This window comes from Calliphora vicina, chromosome 5 (assembly GCF_958450345.1).
Source record: "Calliphora vicina chromosome 5, idCalVici1.1, whole genome shotgun sequence".
Classification (NCBI taxonomy): Eukaryota; Metazoa; Arthropoda; class Insecta; order Diptera; family Calliphoridae; genus Calliphora; species Calliphora vicina.
The window spans coordinates 43,789,744-43,809,379 of NC_088784.1; the positions used below are offsets into that span (position 1 = coordinate 43,789,744).

General features: G+C 31.2%; 1 protein-coding gene across 1 annotated transcript in view; it reads left to right on the forward strand.

The window, feature by feature from the left end:
• The window catches only part of LOC135961191 (Krueppel-like factor luna), a 115,945-nt gene extending 100,955 nt beyond the window's left edge, over positions 1-14,990 (forward strand). Inside the window, exons 3-4 of the mRNA XM_065512688.1 lie at positions 10,406-11,410; positions 14,818-14,990. Coding sequence (XP_065368760.1) covers positions 10,406-11,410; positions 14,818-14,990 — 1,178 coding nt within the window. The remainder of the gene's footprint in view (positions 1-10,405; positions 11,411-14,817) is intronic.
• The last annotated feature ends 4,646 nt before the right edge of the window (positions 14,991-19,636 follow it).

Sequence of the window (19,636 nt, forward strand, 5' to 3'; positions counted from 1 at the left end):
TTTAAGGGCATATCATGCCACTGTACTTATAGATATCTGCTACAACTTTGTCAAATGACCACCTCAGTGTTTCGGGTGCGATGTCAGGTCGAGGGAGTATAAAACAGAATTATTGTAAGGGCCAGCAACGCGTTACAGGTTCAGCTAGTTATTTATAAATTTAATCGTAATATGTATTTTGAAAAGTGACAAAATCGTGCCTAGTGCCATTCAAAGTCCCAAAAAGAGCACAATTGTGCCACAAATCCCATCACTGCTGCTTATTATGCTATTTTCTGAAATTTTGTTTAAATGAACGAGCGTTCAAACACCAAATACTGCAAAATAGAAGAAGGCATTGAATAAACGCACCGAACGTGGCTTCGTGATAATTATGATGAACCATGCTTGAAGTATTTTGCGAATGGACTTTGTAGTACAAACATACGTACATCCATACAAACAATCACATGTGCATATGTACTCGTATTTATCGACAAGTGCATGTGTGTTTTTATGTTTGTGGCTATGGAGTAGAACCGACAATAACAACAACACAATCTATTATAGAAAAACACATGTTTTTTTCGAAAGATTCACCTCATCTTCCAGCACGTTGGCATCATCAGCGATCGTCAGGTTGAACCGAAAGTTGCAAATAAACCTCAGCTGCTATGCGGATCTCATCGCGCGCTTTTTAGCTTGTTTACTTCTACTATTGATTGCGGAAAAGTTGAAAAAACAGAGCAATAAATTACCAAAGTGGTTGATAGGGTTTAATGTGCACTTGGTGCGCGATTGGTAATAATTGACAGTTAGCTGCTGGGAACGTACAAACAGTTGTTGTTGTTGTTGTGGTCGTTGTTGTTGTATAGTTAACGTAACCATATATGTGGCATTTGGCGGGATTATTACTCTTTTTGGGGTTGATCCCGCCAGAAATGTCTATGCCGTAAAAATACCGGTTTTATATAAATGGTGTTAAGAAATTCAATTCAAATTCATTGGGACTTTTTTTGTGAATTTTCTATTCTATTTAGTGGACTTAAAATATTATCTTAGGTATATTTTCATTTAACTCTTTTTTATCAAGTAAGAAAGTATAATCGGTCAAGCCCGACCATATGATACCCAACACCGAGAAGGTGATTATAAAAGGTTTTCTTTTAAAATTTATATGGGAGCTATGACTTATCATGATCCGATCGTCAAAAAATTTGGTGGTGCGAGTTCGGCTTATATAAAACTTATTTGTGCTGAATTTGGTATATCTATATAACTAAGATATTTTTGAGATCTATTTTCAGATAGGACAATCGGGCTATTAGAAATAATTGGAACGATTCTAACCAAATTCAATAGACTTTGTCCTTGGGGCAATAGAAAAGCTTGTACCAAATTTCGACACAGAAAGTGATCCTGAGCAGTCCTTCAAAACCGTATTATTTCTAAATTAAAATGTTTCTAAACCACTGCACAGTGGGGCAGAATCAAAAGTTTTTGGAAATAAATCTGGCATTTCTAAACGGATGTTGCGATCGGTATAAAATTGGACATGGGCAATTCCAAGGAGTATTCGAGTTTAAGATATTAAAATGGGCACTACAAATTATCCAGGGGCGGTGCTATGTGGGCTCAAAGTAGGGTACCTTCGAAATTTTTAAATTGTTTTTGTTTCCCATCCGCTTTCAAAGATTTTTATATTTTTGGAAAGCGCTTGGCTAGATTTTAAGAACCATGCTTGCGTGTGCTATATATATCTTATAATTTCCGAGTTATAGGCATTTCAAAATTAAAATTTTAAAATTTTGCCAAACCTTGTTCTGCTTTTTTAAAAATATAGGTCGGACTTTTGGACCGAATGGACTCCATTTTGTTAGTTATGCAACTAAATTAGGAATAACCTACATAAATTTAAGAGCAATATCGATTATGGATCCAAAAATAAAGGATTTTTCAATTTAAATATTTAAAAAATAGTTGATTTTTGCTGTTTTTTGGCGAAAAGGTGACTTAACTCTTTTTTTTATTAAAAATAAACTTTCTTTAAGAAGTGAGGTATCTTTACGAAGAACATTTTGGTATAACATGTGCTATTTTTCGGTTATGTCGCCTATACGCCCTTCGGAATGTGACCTATTTTTTTTTTATCAAAATTTCAACTTTGGGCCACATGTTCTAAAATCTCAAAGCTGGGATAAATAAACGGGAAGCAGTTTTAGAAACCTTGAAATGTTCCCTACACTCACGTCAAATTTTATCCCAACCGGACCAGCCGTTTAAAAATGCCAGATTTATTTCCAAAAAAATTTGATTCAGTCCCACTGTGCAATGTGTGTTGAGCTCTTTGTAGCTCAATTTCAAAAATGTCTATTTGTAAAACTTTTTACACTTATTCATGGAAATTTTAAATTTATCGCAATGAAATATAACGGAAGCGTGCCATTTGCTTTCATTTATTTGATATAACTTTATGTATATTTTCTTAATAATTCATTTAAATTATCATTACCTATTAAACATTTTCGAATTCTGTGAATTTCAGAATAAAAAATATTATTCAACCAATTTTTTTTTGTTACTTGAATCCTAAATATGCGCTAAATTTAAAAATTCCGCTATCAAAATGTTTCCTTCCGCAATTGATCCTTCAAATCTCGTTTTGTGATAAAAATCATCTATCTGGTCACGTTAAGTACAGTGCACAATTGTTATTATTGTTAAGTTGTTGCATTAGTGATTGCAGTTAGTTAACTATTCAATCGCGTACGTTTTAGCATTTATACGAACAAACTTAATTGCCAACTTTGGTGCATTTAGTTAGTCAACTGTCGCATTTAACTAAAATATTTGTAAAATATACATATATTCGCAGAAACCAACCAACATATGACCACAAACACTCGTAAATATACAGAACACTTGAATTTATACAAACATCAAAACACAACTGAATGTTTAAATATTTTTTATACCTTCCACTAAATATTTTTTTGGCGAATACGGTCAGAATTCGTACCGATAGTCTACACAAATTACCGATTTCGTATCCGATGTTGGTACGACATTATACCGAAATTTATATACATAAGTAGTTGACAAGAAATCGTAACTCATTGGCTATGGAAATTCGTAAAATTGTTCTAACTTGTCGGACAGAATTCTATACGAATTCTGTAGAAAATTTCTAGGGAAATTCTAAAGTAATTTTAGACATTTCTGATTGGTACGAGTGCCGAACAAAAAAACTTCTGATATTCTTATGACATTTTTAATAGAAGTCTGAACAAACATCAAATTCTGGTTTTATTTATTTGTTTGTAACGCCCAAACACCCACCTTAAAGTATACCGATCGACTTAGAATCACTTTCTGAGTCGATTAAACGATGCCCGTCCGTCTGGCTAGCTGACCATGTAAACCTTGTGCTCAAAGTACAGGTCACAATTTTGAAGATATGTCGACATTTTTAACATATAATTTTTAAAGCCCAAGGACCAAGCCTATTGTAAGTGGCTGAAATGGGTCCATTATTTCACCTAACCCCATACATATGTCCTCCTGAAATTGGACTTTATCGTTCATAAATGTTTAATTTATATATATATCTCCACAAATTTCGCTCCAAATTTGTTTTATATATACGAAATTTATATCATCATATTTTGTTACGATCGGTCCATAATTAGTAATTGCTCCCATACAGACCCGCTTCCAAAAATCACTTTAACGAGCATAAATCTCTAAATTATGGTATACACACATAATTCTCCAAAAATAATTTTCATATATGGGGGATTTCATGTCAAGTGAACCAACTTTTGAAATCGATGTCTTCCGATCGGGATGAAATTTGCACCAAGGTTAGCTCTATTGGATAGTAACTCAGACACAATTTTTCAACAACATCGGTCGAGAACTCTCTGAGTTATAGGGGGTAAAATTTTGACAATTTGGTCAAACAGGGGTTTTTTCTTATCCATGTAACTTATTACCTATTGTTCTTAGCAAAATGTGTTCCAAATAGTATAGATAGCTATTTCTTCGATCTTTCGAAAAAAATATTTAAAAAAAAAAATAAAAAATTTTTAATATTTTTTTTCCGAAATCAAAAACTTTTTTGACTTTTTTTTAAAATACGCTATTTTTTTTTATTTTTTATTTTTTCTTAAAATAAAGTTTAGATATTTTCCTTGAACACCTACTTGGTCGCTTAGTGGGATGCGAGTGGGATATCTATCAAAATAAATATTTTGTAACTCAAAACATAAAATTTTTGACTTTTTTTGCAAAATCAAAAACTTTGTTGACTTTTTTTTTTCAAAATGGACCCTTTTTTAATCTTTTTTTTTAGGTCAAACAAAAGCTTAGATATTATCCTTGAAGACCCTTTTGGTCGCTTAGTGGGATGCGAGTGGGATATCTATCAAAATAAATATTTTTTAACTCAAGACTTACAATTTTTGACTTTTTTTTTTGCAAATACGATTTTTTTTCCAAATGGGCCCTTTTTTAAAATTTTTTTTTGTAGTCAAAAGAAAGCTTAGGTCCATTCCTTTAAGATACTTTTAGTCCCTTAGTGGGATGCGAGTAGGATATCTATCAAAATAAATATTTTGTAACGCAAGACATACAATTTTTTAATTTTTTTTTGCAAAATCAAAATTTTTTTCCAATATGGGCCCTTTTTTAATTTTTTTTTTTGCTCAAAAGAAAGCCTAGGTCCATTCCTTTAAGATATTTTTAGTCCCTTAGTGGGATGCGAGTGGGATATCTATCAAAATAAATATTTTGTAACGCAAGACATACAATTTTTTAATTTTTTTTTGCAAAATCGAAATTTTTTTCCAATATGGGACTTTTTTTTAAACATTTTTTTTGCTCAAAAGAAAGCTTAGGTCTTTTCCTTTAAGACCTATTTTGTCACTTAGGAAGATGTGAGTAGGATATCTATTAAAATAAAAATGTTGTAACTCAAGACATTCAATTATTGACTTTTTTTTTGCAAATTCGAATTTTTTTTCAAAATGGGCCCTTTTTTAAAAATTTTTTTTTAGTCAAAAGAAAGCTTAGGTCCATTCCTTTAAGATATTTTAGGTCCCTTAGTGGGATACGAGTGGGATATCTATCAAAATAAATATTTTGTAACTCAAGATATACAATTTTTGATTTTTTGGCAAAATCAAAAACTTTTTTGACTTTTTTTTAAAATGGGCCCTTTTTGTAATTTTTTTTTTTGCTATAAAGAAAGCTTAGGCCTATTCCTTTAAGATGGTTTTGATCGCTTAGTGGGATGCGAGTGGGATATATATCAAAATAAATGTTTTGTAACTCAAGACATACAATTTTTGTGTTAAAACATTTATTTTGATAGATATCCCACTCGCATCCCACTAAGGGACTAAAAATATCTTAAAGGAATGGACCTAGGCTTTCTTTTGAGCAAAAAAAAAAATTAAAAAAGGGCCCATATTGGAAAAAAATTTTGATTTTGCAAAAAAAAATTAAAAAATTGTATGTCTTGCGTTACAAAATATTTATTTTGATAGATATCCTACTCGCATCCCACTAAGGGACTAAAAATATCTTAAAGGAATGGACCTAAGCTTTCTTTTGACTACAAAAAAAATTTTAAAAAAAGGGCCCATTTGGAAAAAAAATCGTATTTGCAAAAAAAAAAAGTCAAAAATTGTAAGTCTTGAGTTAAAAAATATTTATTTTGATAGATATCCCACTCGCATCCCACTAAGCGACCAAAAGGGTCTTCAAGGATAATATCTAAGCTTTTGATTGACCTAAAAAAAAAGATTAAAAAAGGGTCCATTTTGAAAAAAAAAGTAAACAAAGTTTTTGATTTTGCAAAAAAAGTCAAAAATTTTATGTTTTGAGTTACAAAATATTTATTTTGATAGATATCCCACTCGCATCCCACTAAGCGACCAAGTAGGTGTTCAAGGAAAATATCTAAACTTTATTTTAAGAAAAAAAAAAAAATAAAAAAAAATAGCGTATTTTAAAAAAAAGTCAAAAAAGTTTTTGATTTCGGAAAAAAAATATTAAAAATTTTTTATTTTTTTTTTTAAATATTTTTTTTCGAAAGATCGAAGAAATAGCTATCTATACTATTTGGAACACATTTTGCTAAGAACAATAGGTAATAAGTTACATGGATAAGAAAAAACCCCTGTTTGACCAAATTGTCAAAATTTTACCCCCTATAACTCAGAGAGTTCTCGACCGATGTTGTTGAAAAATTGTGTCTGAGTTACTATCCAATAGAGCTAACCTTGGTGCAAATTTCATCCCGATCGGAAGACATCGATTTCAAAAGTTGGTTCACTTGACATGAAATCCCCCATATACATAAATCACACGACCTAATTTCATGGTGATCGGTCCATAATTGGTCATAGCTTCCATATAAGGCCCACTCCCGAAAATCACTCACGAATATAAATTATTGATATTTTAAAAGAAAAATGTTTTTGCTCATTTACTTAGTGTAGGATATTATATTGTCTGGCTTGACCGACCATACTTTCTTGTTTATTTATTAATATATTAAAAAATAATATATTTTTTTATAATTACCTACACGCAGAGAAAAAATATAATTGGGCATGGTTGCTGTAACCATTTAAATAGTGTTACAAGATTTTTAACTATATTATAGTCACAGTAACCATTTACATGATTGTGGTAACCATAATATGGTTAATTTATGATTCACATGATTGTCACAGTAACCATTTACATGATTGTGGTAACCATAATATGGTTAATTTAAGATTCACATGATTGTAGCAACCATATATATGGTTACAGTAAACAAATATATGTTTGTGGCAACCATATTTATGATGAATAATTGTATCATAATATGTATGTTGTTCTCAGATTATGATAAGCTTTAAGCCGAGAGCAACATAATATGATAAGTCCTTCATCATATGAATGGTTGTCGTAAACATATATTTGTTTACTGTAACCATATATGTGGTTGCTACAATCATGTGAATCTTAAATTAACCATATTATGGTTACCACAATCATGTAAATGGTTACTGTGACCATAATATAGTTAAAAAACTTGTAACAATATTGAAATGGTTACAGTAACCATGCCCAACTATATTTTTTCTCTGCGTGTATGCAGGCTTCAAATTCAAGTCCTATAGAGTAGTGTATTTCATCTGGGAATTTAAACTAGAAATAAATTCCCTTTTTAAATACAGCTATAGAATTTTAAAAGAAAGACTACTTTTGCATGGTTGCTGATAAAATAATCAAAACAAATGTTCTCTCGGAGAATGTGCAGATTTTTACCATTATTTTAGACTATTCTGTCAAGTGTCAGAAGGAAATTTGGACAATTCGCTTTATTTTCTGATACATTTTCAAGATTAGTTCAGAAAATTCTGACATCAGATACATTGGCAAATAATGTTGACATATAGAACTTACAGGTATAATAGACAATAAATAGTTACTTAAGAAATGTATATATATGTTTAAATCTTTTGACAACAGGTCAATAATGTGTTATAAAATATTGCTCTCCAAATGTAAATAAAATTATTAAAACATTTTTGTTTAATAGGACTTAAAGTTGAAACTTGATTTAAAAAAAATAATAAAATACTGGTCAGTATAATCGAACCATTTTCAGATATGTCATAACAAGTTTATCAAACATTTGTTCGATATCAATCAGACATGTCTAAAATTTCTTTAGAATTTACATCAGAACTCGAATAGAAAAAATGTCCCCATATTTTGGTCATAAAATAATTTAACAACAATCAAAAGCAGTCATAGTATGACTGCATTTGAGTGAGTGATGGACTTGGTCATTCAATCGGATGAAACAATAATGTTTTCAAATACTCTTCCATATTTGTATTGTTGTATAGAATTATACTATGTTCAGTGACATTGTATTTACATATTTATAAATAAATATGTATATTTATCTCAAAGAAATCATAAATGTTGTAATCTACTTTGCCACAAAAAAAATATAGAGTACATTGTGGACCGATAATCACAATGTGTAGAGGCATTTTTGAAATAGTCCAGCTGTAATAAATCCATGTACATTAGGTTGGCCTTTATATTGGACATTTACAATGCTCTCAAGAACTAAAACTTTATTACATAATCATTTAACGATAAGTATGCTTCATCACTGAAAAATAATTTCAAAAGACGGATGTATGTACATTGGACCTCCAGGTTACGTCATGTGCGCGAAAACCGCGGCGGCCACATGACCGAAATCATATTTAAACATTAATACCATAAAATTATCTAAATAATAAAGCCAATTGACGACCGATCGAGAGGCTTTATACGTTCACCATTTCAGCAATATGTTTATAGTCGATGCAACAATCAAGTAATCAGGTCATCCTTTTGTTGCTGCCTTCGAGACTTTCTCATTGGTCATCTTAAGGTACTGCGGTACGTTTTATCGAAGTTAGCATTGACCACATGCAATCGTGTTTGGTTGTATAAGCTATAAATTATATATGACACATGATGGAGTACCAAACAAAACACAATTTTGATTTTGGTGGAGACCATAAAACTCAGTAGTTGAGTTCGAGAATTCCGGCTTCCTATACGAAGGTATTGGTCGATTGGCTGTACGAGGCTCCTCTTAGGCTGCTAACGCAGCTAAGTCACTTAAAACTCAAACAAACTATTGCTTGCTCCCTCAACAACAATTCTAGATAATTGAAAAGAAAGAAAAGTGTTACATAATATACAATTTTCGGAACTTCTGGAGACTCCGAAACTATTCAACGAATTGAAAATACTCAAACAAAATTTTAATTTTGTTTACTTTTCAACCAACTATGTTTGTCTTCTTTCAACAGAGATGTTTAAATTGTAAATTATGTTCTGCGAAATGAAAAAAAACTAAATATTTAAGTTAAATAATAAAAAAAGAAGAAAGAAAAACAGTGCTCTGACCCAATGTCAATCGAAGTCAAACCAACGACTTAAATAAAGAGTGGTACTTGTGCTATTGTAGTCGTTTTGTGTCGCTGAAAGCATTTATCCACACATTTCAGCAATGTTTCCATTGCAGAATATTGCATAGAGATCAGGTTAAATGGATCACGACTGGCACGGATTTCTTGTAAAGTGTTTTTGTCGTTACTCATTGAATTAAACTGCATTAACAACTGATGAAGTAGTTGTAAATTGCACAACATACTATTCACAAGTGACGAAACATTGCTACCAATTTGGAACAGGTGTGAGCAAAGTTTATGAACCAAAAAGAAAAACAAATGAACAAAACTTAAAATATTGTACGAATACTAGGAGATTTTCAAATTTAAATACATGCGAAGGCACATGTTAAAAAAAGCATATTTGTATACAAAGTTTTTATTTTATTTTTGTACTTGTTTGCGATTATTTTTTGAGTTTCCTTACTTTGTTCATGACATATGTATGGATATGTATTTTTAGCGATAAATCTGTAATACTAAAACACAGAGATATTTGTTCAATAAGTTTGGAACATCATCATCAATTAAAGTTCGAAACTTTTGCTTACAATTTTTAACGAAAGCGTAACGATTATTCTCTGAGTTGCAGCTCAGTGATCATATTCATATCTGGAATTGTATAATGCCTATTTCGGTTTTTAACAAAATATCCCGAATAAATATTTATTAATTATTTAATTTGCTTAATTACAACTTGTTACAGACATATGGTCAATTTACAAGGACTGCTATCATGTCATATTGTCATAATGTCATAAATTTCATGGTTCGGCTGCTCTGCTTAAACGACTCCTAGGCGTTCGTCGCAGGTCTCTGCTGCACAGTGGGGGAACTGAGAAAAAAAGTGGAAATAAATCTTAATAAAAATTCATATGACTCTAGAGGAGGTGTTGAAAAGTTTAAGTTTTGAATTTGGGCTTATAACACCAAGGGGTCACCAAGCCACAATTCCCCAAATTGGGGCACCTCGGGTATATCAAAAATTAAAAATGATGCCAAATGTTTGTTTTCGATCTCAGTTATTTCTCTTATAGTTTACGAGTTATTCGCATTTGAAAAGTAAAATTTTATGTTTTTTTACCTACCTTGGTTTTGTACAAACACAAAGCCAACGGATATAGCTCGTATATAACGTTGGCGTCAATTATTTACACCCATATTCATAATCAGTTGTTAAATTTATAAATAAAGAACAATAATCAATTTCATAAATCTTAATGGAAATGTGTTTTGACATATTAAAATTTGTTTAAAAGTTTGAAATCGGCTATTATATGACCGTGATTTTTTGAGGACATAAATTGAAAAATCGGTGAATAGGCTTTTTTTAAAAAATTAAATTAAGTACGTAATGAAGTTTTCGAATAATATGATACATTTTTAATTTTTTTATTTTGCAGGATCTCAAAGCCAAAGCTACAAACCAGCATCACATCTTAAAAACAGCTATAGTTCATCGCAATCAGCATCCAACGTACTACGAAGCAACATCTGTTCAAATCCTATAAATAGCAGTCGGAATACTCAATTTTCAGCGGGCGCATCGTTCTCATCATCAACAGCTCAGATGGCTTTAAATCGCCAATATTCATCATTTTCAAGCGCTTCTGCGGCTGTCACAAAAATGCCAATTCCACCGTTTTTAGCTGCTTCCCCATTCCTTTTTTCATACCGCAGACTGAAGGACGAGACAAACAATAATAATCTCGGTTACATGAATAACAATCATAGCAATGGCAGCAGTTCTACATCCTCGCAAAGTATAAGTCCTCACAGCCCCAGTGTAGTGGCTTCATCATTTCATGCCCACTCACCAGTCGGATCGTCAACCTCGTCATTTTCAAGTGCAAACTCTGGCGGCAACGGGGCCTTCTTACAAGATTACGATCGCAAATTTAGCTTATTAAGTCTATTTAAAAACCCTTACAAATACACTGAACGTAGAAGTACAGCACAGATTCCAACTGGTTTTGGGGGAAGTGCAGCTGCAGCAATTAGTTCGGCATTTTCGATGGCAAGTCCAGGCTTGTCTGCTTCTGCATTTAGTTCCGCAGCACATACTGCTGCCCTTAGCCATAAAATCCAAACAACAAGCTCATCAAACACATCGCCATGGAAACTTATGGCCGAAGCCCACCAAAGTTCTCCTTTCAGCCATTCCTATCAAGGTGCATTTAGTGCAATGACTACCTCCGATGGAAGTAGTCGTAAGAATGCCTTTAGCAGCATAGTTTCTGGAGGCAGCACTGCTTTTGCTCGATCCGCAGATACCAGCACAAATAGCAGCGTAAACGGTTGTACTGATCCTTCCAAGAATCGCAAGGTTCATAAATGTGACAATGAAGGCTGCGACAAAGTATATACGAAAAGTTCTCACCTAAAAGCACACAAGCGAACTCATACAGGTATATTTTGCACAGAAATACAATAAGGGACAGAAGTGTTCACGAATAGTTGAAATTTTAGTTTAATTTTTTTCTTTTGTTATTGTTAAGCACTCTATTTACTATTATCTGGAACTTTTATACGTTTTTTGAATCACATCTGAACGAAGTCACATGAGAACAGTTTTGTACCCCAATAGATTTTGTGAAAAATTAAATTTTGATATTGCAAGAAGAAAATTAAGTAAATAATAATCCTTTTAATTTATTTATTAAAAAAAATACAAAATAAAGCACTTCAATAAATTTTCAGTTAATTTACAATGTATGTATAAAGCTATAAATTCAGTTTTGAAAACAAACATCCTAGAAGATGTTTCTAGTTGCGTTTCTTACCGATTAATTGCTAAAAAATACAAAGTTTCTATCAGACTTTACAATAAAATAAAAAAAAACAAAATAATTTATCAGTCCACGACATTGCGGTGGTCGTCCACCGAAGCTATATTCTGCTGATGCTCGAATTTCAAGGCGCTTAATCGTTTTAGGAGCCACAAATACTGCAGTTTCCACTGCAAATAGATTATGAACTATGAAATTGTAGGGGTGGATTAATCATGGTTTGGTTATACTTCGGCGTATCAATGGTATTATGAGTGTCACAGACTGTATTACCATATTGGAGGCATCTTATCTCCAACAAGAAATATTTATGCAGGACAATGATCCTAGGAGCACCGCGAAAATAACAAAAAAATGGTTTGTTGATAACGAAATCAAACTGCTCGAATGGCCTTCCCAGTCCACAGATTTAAACCCTATCGAGCACCTTTCGACGGAAAAATTTTGCCGAAATAGACTTTCCAAGACCCGTAGTTGAATTGTGGGAGCAAGCCCTTCTACCATGGCAAAATATAAACCCAAATATTTCAGAAAATCATTTAAATAGTATGCCAGAAAGAATCAAAGATGTAAAAAATTACGTGGTGGTCATACAAAATATAAATTTTAATATTACACTGTTTTAGAAACACGGGACAAAACTGTTCACACCGACTTTTGTTTTAAATGTAGAATATTGTATTCAATCCAATTTTTAAATTTAGATTTTGTGTATTGTATAAGTTAGTAAATTGATAGTCTTTTAAAATTAATTAATATTTTTCATATACATAGTGAATAATAAATAAAATTCTTCTGTAATACAAAAATTTCGGGACTTTTTGTGAACACTTTTGTCTTCTACTGTATGTATTTTAAAAATATTGCTCGGAATTGAAATGCGAGTTGTTGATTTAGATATTTCCTAGCATGATATAAAAAAATTACAAGGTACATATTTTTATTTATATTTTTTTGACAAGAAAGGGGATTTTTGAAGTTTATTTTATTTGTAAATATTCAGTGAAGCGTTGCCACATTTAGAAAAATGTTACAATACTCCGAGAAATTTTCAATGAAATATGTGTAGTATGTAACAGTTCACAATACTGCAATTTATATTTAAAATAGATAAAAAACGGATTAATCTAAGACGTGTGCCTTTATATAGCATAGGCCATGACAATTACCCTAGGTCTCCACGTAGCAATTTTTATTGCTAAGCTCAAGCAATAACGTCGGCAGAGCAACAGCAGAGTGATTGCTGATTGCTTTAGGTGGAGAAAACGTTCGTCACAAATACAAAATTTTCAAAGCGAGAAGTTCTATGAAAAACTGTGGTTTATTTTACGTTAAATGATTTTTTTCACTAATTTCTTTGTTTTTTTGTTTGTTTTGGTTCTTAAATAAATTAAATATGGATGAATTAATCGCATCGAATCATAGAAAGAAGAAATTTTACATTAATGACAACTGAACTGACAGCTTATTGCTTAGCAATAATTGCTCAGACAATCAGCAGAGCAATCATTGCGCAATGGATTGCTACATATGGCAATTTGCGGTCTACACTCGCAAATTTCATTGACGCAATCAAATTTGACAATTGCAGCAATAAATATTTAAGAGCTGCCCGAAGATAGTGATACCTTTTTCAATCAGACTTTAAAAAAATGATGTTTTTAAATTTATCAGAGAAATTCTAACGTTGCCTCAATTGTTGCATCAAATGGATTTTGTGGTTGACTTTCTTTTATAAAACTAGCCTGTGCTACAAACGTGTTACTGCAGTCTTTGCTGGAACTACTTTCTGTGTTGGCTAGAGATTTGAGAGAAGACTTTTATCCCTATTTTCAACGAGTCCTGGATAGATTAATATGTTTGCTCAATAGTCATGATGCTAATCAATTGGAGTGGACTTTTAGTGTGTTTCGCTTATATATTTATGGTTCTTAAGCCGTATTTGAAACGCAATATATATAGGCTCTGTCTTCATACCACCTTTGCTGGACGAGAGACGCTATGAACAAGGTGTTACCAATTATGCCGTTTTTCATTTATTGCTCGGGATGTTCGTGATTATTGCAAGTTCCTGGAGTTTATATTGAAAACTATAGAGCGTGAACAAGCTGATAGTGTGCAAGGCTGTGGCAGTTTATTGAGATAAAGCGCTTCGTAAAGGGACAATTCGACTGCATTGCCGGAGACTTTACAGTTTATTTTAGAAACTTTGGTGGCGGATAAGAAGATATAACCACAACAGAGCCAGCTGTTGAATGATATAGTAGAATATCGTCAAATATTCCACTGTATCATTCATCATACCAAGTATCATCATACTCCCAATACTTTTATTTTCTAATAATATTTTGTTCTGCTGTTTCAAAAAAGTGGGCCTTATATGGCAGCTATGACCATTTATTTCTATGATATGAAACGTATTTGTGTTGAATTTTGTCGGGATAGCAACGCTTTTAGGAGTTTTACGCTCTTTAAAGTTATTGTAGAAGTGGACCCTATATGGGAGCTATGGTCAATTATGACACGATCCACACACGTTGATTGTAGTGTTATTAAATAATATTCTTCCTCTGGGTAATGTTATTGCAGCAATTATATAATTTTAATTTAACTATTAATTTTGAAACGAATCCAAATAGCATTTCTCAAATATTTAAAATTTGGTAGGTTTTTGTAGTTTTTAATCAGAAATTTGGTAGGAAAAATATTTTATGAGTGGCAACGCTGCGGCAAACAGCTTTTGAAACAGAATTGTGTTGCTGCTCAATGCCTTGGATAAACGCACAATAATATTTTGAATAAAATATTTTTAAATATACTTCAATAAAGGCAAAAATCGGATTAAGTTTAATGAATATGGTAGCTTTGTTTTAGACATAAACTTCAAATCCCCTTTATTGTCAAATGCTTAATTAGGTTGACATAAAGAGAAAATGAAACTACATTGTATTTTTTATATCATGTTTCCTAGTACTAGTACTTAGCTTTATAAAATGTATTTATATCTTTAATATATTTTCTGTTAGGTGAAAAACCCTACGTTTGCACCTGGGAAGGATGCGTTTGGCGCTTTGCTCGATCTGATGAACTGACCCGCCATTATCGTAAACACACTGGTGTTAAGCCATTTCGATGTCAATTGTGCACAAGATCGTTCAGTCGTTCCGATCATCTGTCGCTGCACATGCGCAGACATTGACTACAACTGTTTTAGGCAATTTACACTTATACATAAATATAATCACACTCCCACACTTAGCTAAATTGTATCATTAAGATTTATTATGTAAATTTCAATTATTATTATTATTTATTTATTTAAAATAATCAACTAAATAATACTCATTCTACTGACATGGATCCAGTAAATAACAAGGAGATGCGACCAAGTAAGATTAAGCAGTATATATGTAAGTGCTTGCTACCTACTAAAACCAATGTCAAATTACTAGTGAAAAAGTAACAAGTGGTGACTACTTTTGGATAGCCAAGTGGCCAGTTTACTACCAGCCATACGAACTACGGGGCACCTTTTTAAAAGGAACCAATTTAAACATTTTGGGGATTCAAATGGTCTGCTATTTGGTCATGTTGTCATACTATCCAAATATATCATGATAGTTTAAACAAATTGTTGTTGTGCTTCATACAAAAAAGTGTCATTTTATGACAAAACCATAAACATATGGTCAATCACGTCATATTGTCAAAATGTCCTAAGTCTTATTAGTTTAGAACTTTTTTATTTGAAACACAACAAAAATCTGTTTAACCTTCGATTTACCAATACCCACCCGGGTGACCACTTCGTTTTTATTGGTTTAATATTTTTTTAGTTTTGTTTCGATTTAAATGAAATTTATACTCATTTAACAAATTTTAAAGTTCTATAGAATTTAATAGAAACATTTTAAAATTTTTATAAGGTTTTTTCGATTTTTTAAAATTTAGTCCGTCGCATATATGTATAGAAGTGCAGTACCACCCGGGTGGGTATTGGTAAACCATGTACAAAAAAAAACTTTCGGTAGAGCGAAGGTTAAACTATCATATTAAATAAGAACATTATGTGAATTGACCTATAGTTCAAAAAGTCTTATTAGTTTAGAACTTTTTTATTTGAATCACAACAAACATTTTCTTAAACTATCATAATATTTTAGGACATTATGACAATACGACCAAATAGCAGACCGTTTGAATTATTATATTTATTATAATTACATTATTTTACCATTTTATGACGTAGAAACCAAGCCCATATCGTTTATGGTTCATATTTTATAGCCCCCTAAAGCGGGACATCTCGGATATTTTTGTGAAAACTTGGCAATGTTCAGAATTGTATAACTTTGGAATACGTTATTTCGATAAAAAATATGTACATATCTTCTAAGCAAAGGACATTCAAAACGAAAAATGTTAGTTATAGACAACTAAATTATAATTGTTGTGTGAAAATTACAAATTGAAATTCTAATGGGTTCATTCTTTGCAAATTAAAATTTTCAATGTTTACTTTGTACTTAGAACAAGAGAACATATGTGGAACAGAAATTGCAAAGAGAATAAAAAAATTTTAAAAACTTTGCAAATTACACTTATCAATTTCAACTTATAACTTGTAAAATTTTATAGTTCTGTGGAACATAAAGTTTTGCATATTGACCAACAATTTGATAAGTGCAAAGTGAAAAGTTGTTTTGTGGAATAGGGCTCAGGTTAACCGTCTTACAAAAACCAGTTTGTCAAAAAACCGAAACCGGTCAGTTTAAAAAATTGAAAAAAACTGGTTGACCGGTTTTCGGTTTTGGATAATCTAGTTTAGAGGTTGTACATTTTGTTTAACCCTTGGAGGTATAACCAGGTCTGTGCAGACCTTTTGCATATAAAAGTGTGTATAACTTTATTGTTTTTCGTGTTAGAGACAAATCCTTTTGTGACTTCCTGGTTTTGTCAAGTCGTATTCATTATAAGGTGAGAGCGATTATACAACAAGTACAACATTTACAAAAACCTCATGCAATTTGTTGGCTGGAACTGTCGAAGTCTGCATGTATTCGAAAGGAAAACAAAAACAAAATTTTGATATTTGGTTTTTATTTTTTCACTAGCCAAAAATGTTCTTATTAAGAAAAATGAGAAGTGAAGAGGAGGCAATATATTAAAAACTTAAAATTTCTGACCATCTCCTGAAAATTTCGAATCGAATAAAAAGAAAAATCAGCCAAATCGCTCCAGCCTTTCTCACGTGATGCCATTATATACATGGATAATTTCCTTTTTATATATATGCAGATATAAAACTATTATTTGCGCCGAGTTTTAGACAATTAGGAATTACAAACCGTTTTATATTTAGGTTCAAACATATAAAAAATTTTGTTGTAACGATAAATGTTTATACTCTGAGTTAAAACAGTCCTTTTACATATTTATTTGCGGAAGTATTTGAAAATTGATTGAGAAGCACATCGAATATAGCAAACAATTGTATCCCTAATTAGCTGGCCACCACAGTATATATCGATGCCTTAATATAAAAAAGGCGTAACTCGATTTTTTGTTACTTTACAGGAGAAGGAAAAAAATTAATAAAATCCATCAAATTTTAGACACAAAAAAAGTTTAAATGCTATTTTTAATAAGAAGAGACATCACATTTTATTTCTTATTTAAAATTAATTTTTTTTTATTTTAATGAATTTATTTAATATAATTCTGTTTTCATTAAAATTTTTGAAAATTAAAAATTAGTTACGCCTTTTTTATATTAAGCCATCGATATGTGTAAATAAAATTAAAAAAGTTATTTTTAATATTTTTTTAATAGTGCTGTTTTGAACCAAAACTCGAAACCTCAAATTAAATGTACAACCTCTAAACGTTGTACGAATATGGTTTTCAAAAATCGATAAATTTGAATATAAGGAACTTCCTAGTGTCCACCTTTAAACTGTGTATAATGAAATGGAAAAGTTTCTGATACTTTTTGAAGAATTGATGAGATTTATTTAATATAAATTAAAGGTAGTATATTTTTGGACCAAAAATATTTTTCAAATACTGTGACTTGATTGGGTAGGTTGGCTGGGTTTGAATTTCTGGAACGGATATATTACAACGAGCTTTGGCAATGATAAGTTAATTTAAACAAATATGTATCTCAAAATATACCACTTAAAGCCATTTGGATGTCTACATTTAACTTAAATATACATATCTATACATACATATATGAAATGGAAATTGATGCCTTATTTATACTAAAAATCAATAGCACAATTATTAATCATATCAATATTTTTTTTTGTTTAATATTCAACCATATTTATGTAATAAATAATATGAATTATTGTACATAGTAATTAATTTAATTAAATTATAGTAGTTTTTAATACATTTTATTTATATATTATTTATTTATTATACTAATTAATGTATGTATGTAAAAACATTCAAATACTTAATTATAAAAATTTGTTTATTTTTGTAGTTAGCTCAATTTTGTAAATACTCGTATGAAGTTTAGAAACTGAATACTTTAATTGTACTACACACACATACATATATACACTAATAAATACAATCGAACACATACTCGTATTTAATTAGAAAATCTAAATATTCCATCCTTAAATAGACAATAATTCTATGAAATGTTGTTCAAAATGCAATATTTATACAAATTATGTACGTACTTATGTACGCACATGTAAACAGTACGCAGCTAAAAATATGGCACCACTCTATTCAAAATGAAGTAAACATTTTAATGAAAATACATTCTAAAGGTAGGATCACACGATTGCCGCAATGAACCAATTTAATACAATTTTTATTGTGCTGAATTGGGGCCCAATAAAGAAATTGTCCCAATCAAATTCTCTGCAGTCACATGATTGCTTCATTTTATATAAATTTGATTGTCGTAAATTGGCGCAAAGCGATTTAGTGGCAATAATTGTCGCATTTCAGTCACACGATTGTTCTAGTTTACGGCAACTCAGAGAAACAGCTGTTGTGCTAGATTTTAAATTTTGTTTTGTTTACATAAATGTAAAAACAATCTATTTTTGAAAAAAATATTTGTTAAATAAAAAAAGAAAATTGCGTCGGCCTTAATTATCATATAAAAAAATTAATAAAGAAATGTTAAAAGATGTATGTGGGTCAGAGAGTGGCTGACAAAAACAATATTTCATTTACAAAAATTAATATTGGCGCTAATTGTCTTCTTTGATTGCCGCACTAGAACACAATAAATATTGGTGTATTTTTAACTTTTTTATTGGTGCATGTTGCCTATCAAGCATTCACATGATTGCCGTACCAGGGTTGCATTTGATTGGGCCAAATAAGCACAATATTGTTGTGGTTTGACATATGAGCCAATAAGTTGTGAAATCACACGATTGACGTATAAAATAGACCAATAATTGGTGCATTGCGGCAATCGTGTGATCCTACCTTAAGACTGAAGTGACCGTATATGAATTTTAAGCACCGATATTATCGGTTAGCTACGGCAAACCTAAACAACTCTTGTGAACATATCATTGCATCATTGCATATACACACAGTTACTAAAGTATACGTACGATCGACTTTTTGGGCTTTTTTTTAGAAAATATATTTATTTAAAAAAACAAGGCCTGACTCATTCATTCATTCACTCACTCACTCTGATGAGTCAGTGAATGAGTGAGTGCGTGTGTTTCTAAACCACGAATTTTAAAGTACGCTTTTATAATTTTATACTCAATATTAAAATTTTGTTTCATAATTGGTCAAGTTTGGATAGCGCTAGGGGGGACCATGTCCGCTTAAGTGAACCAAATTTTA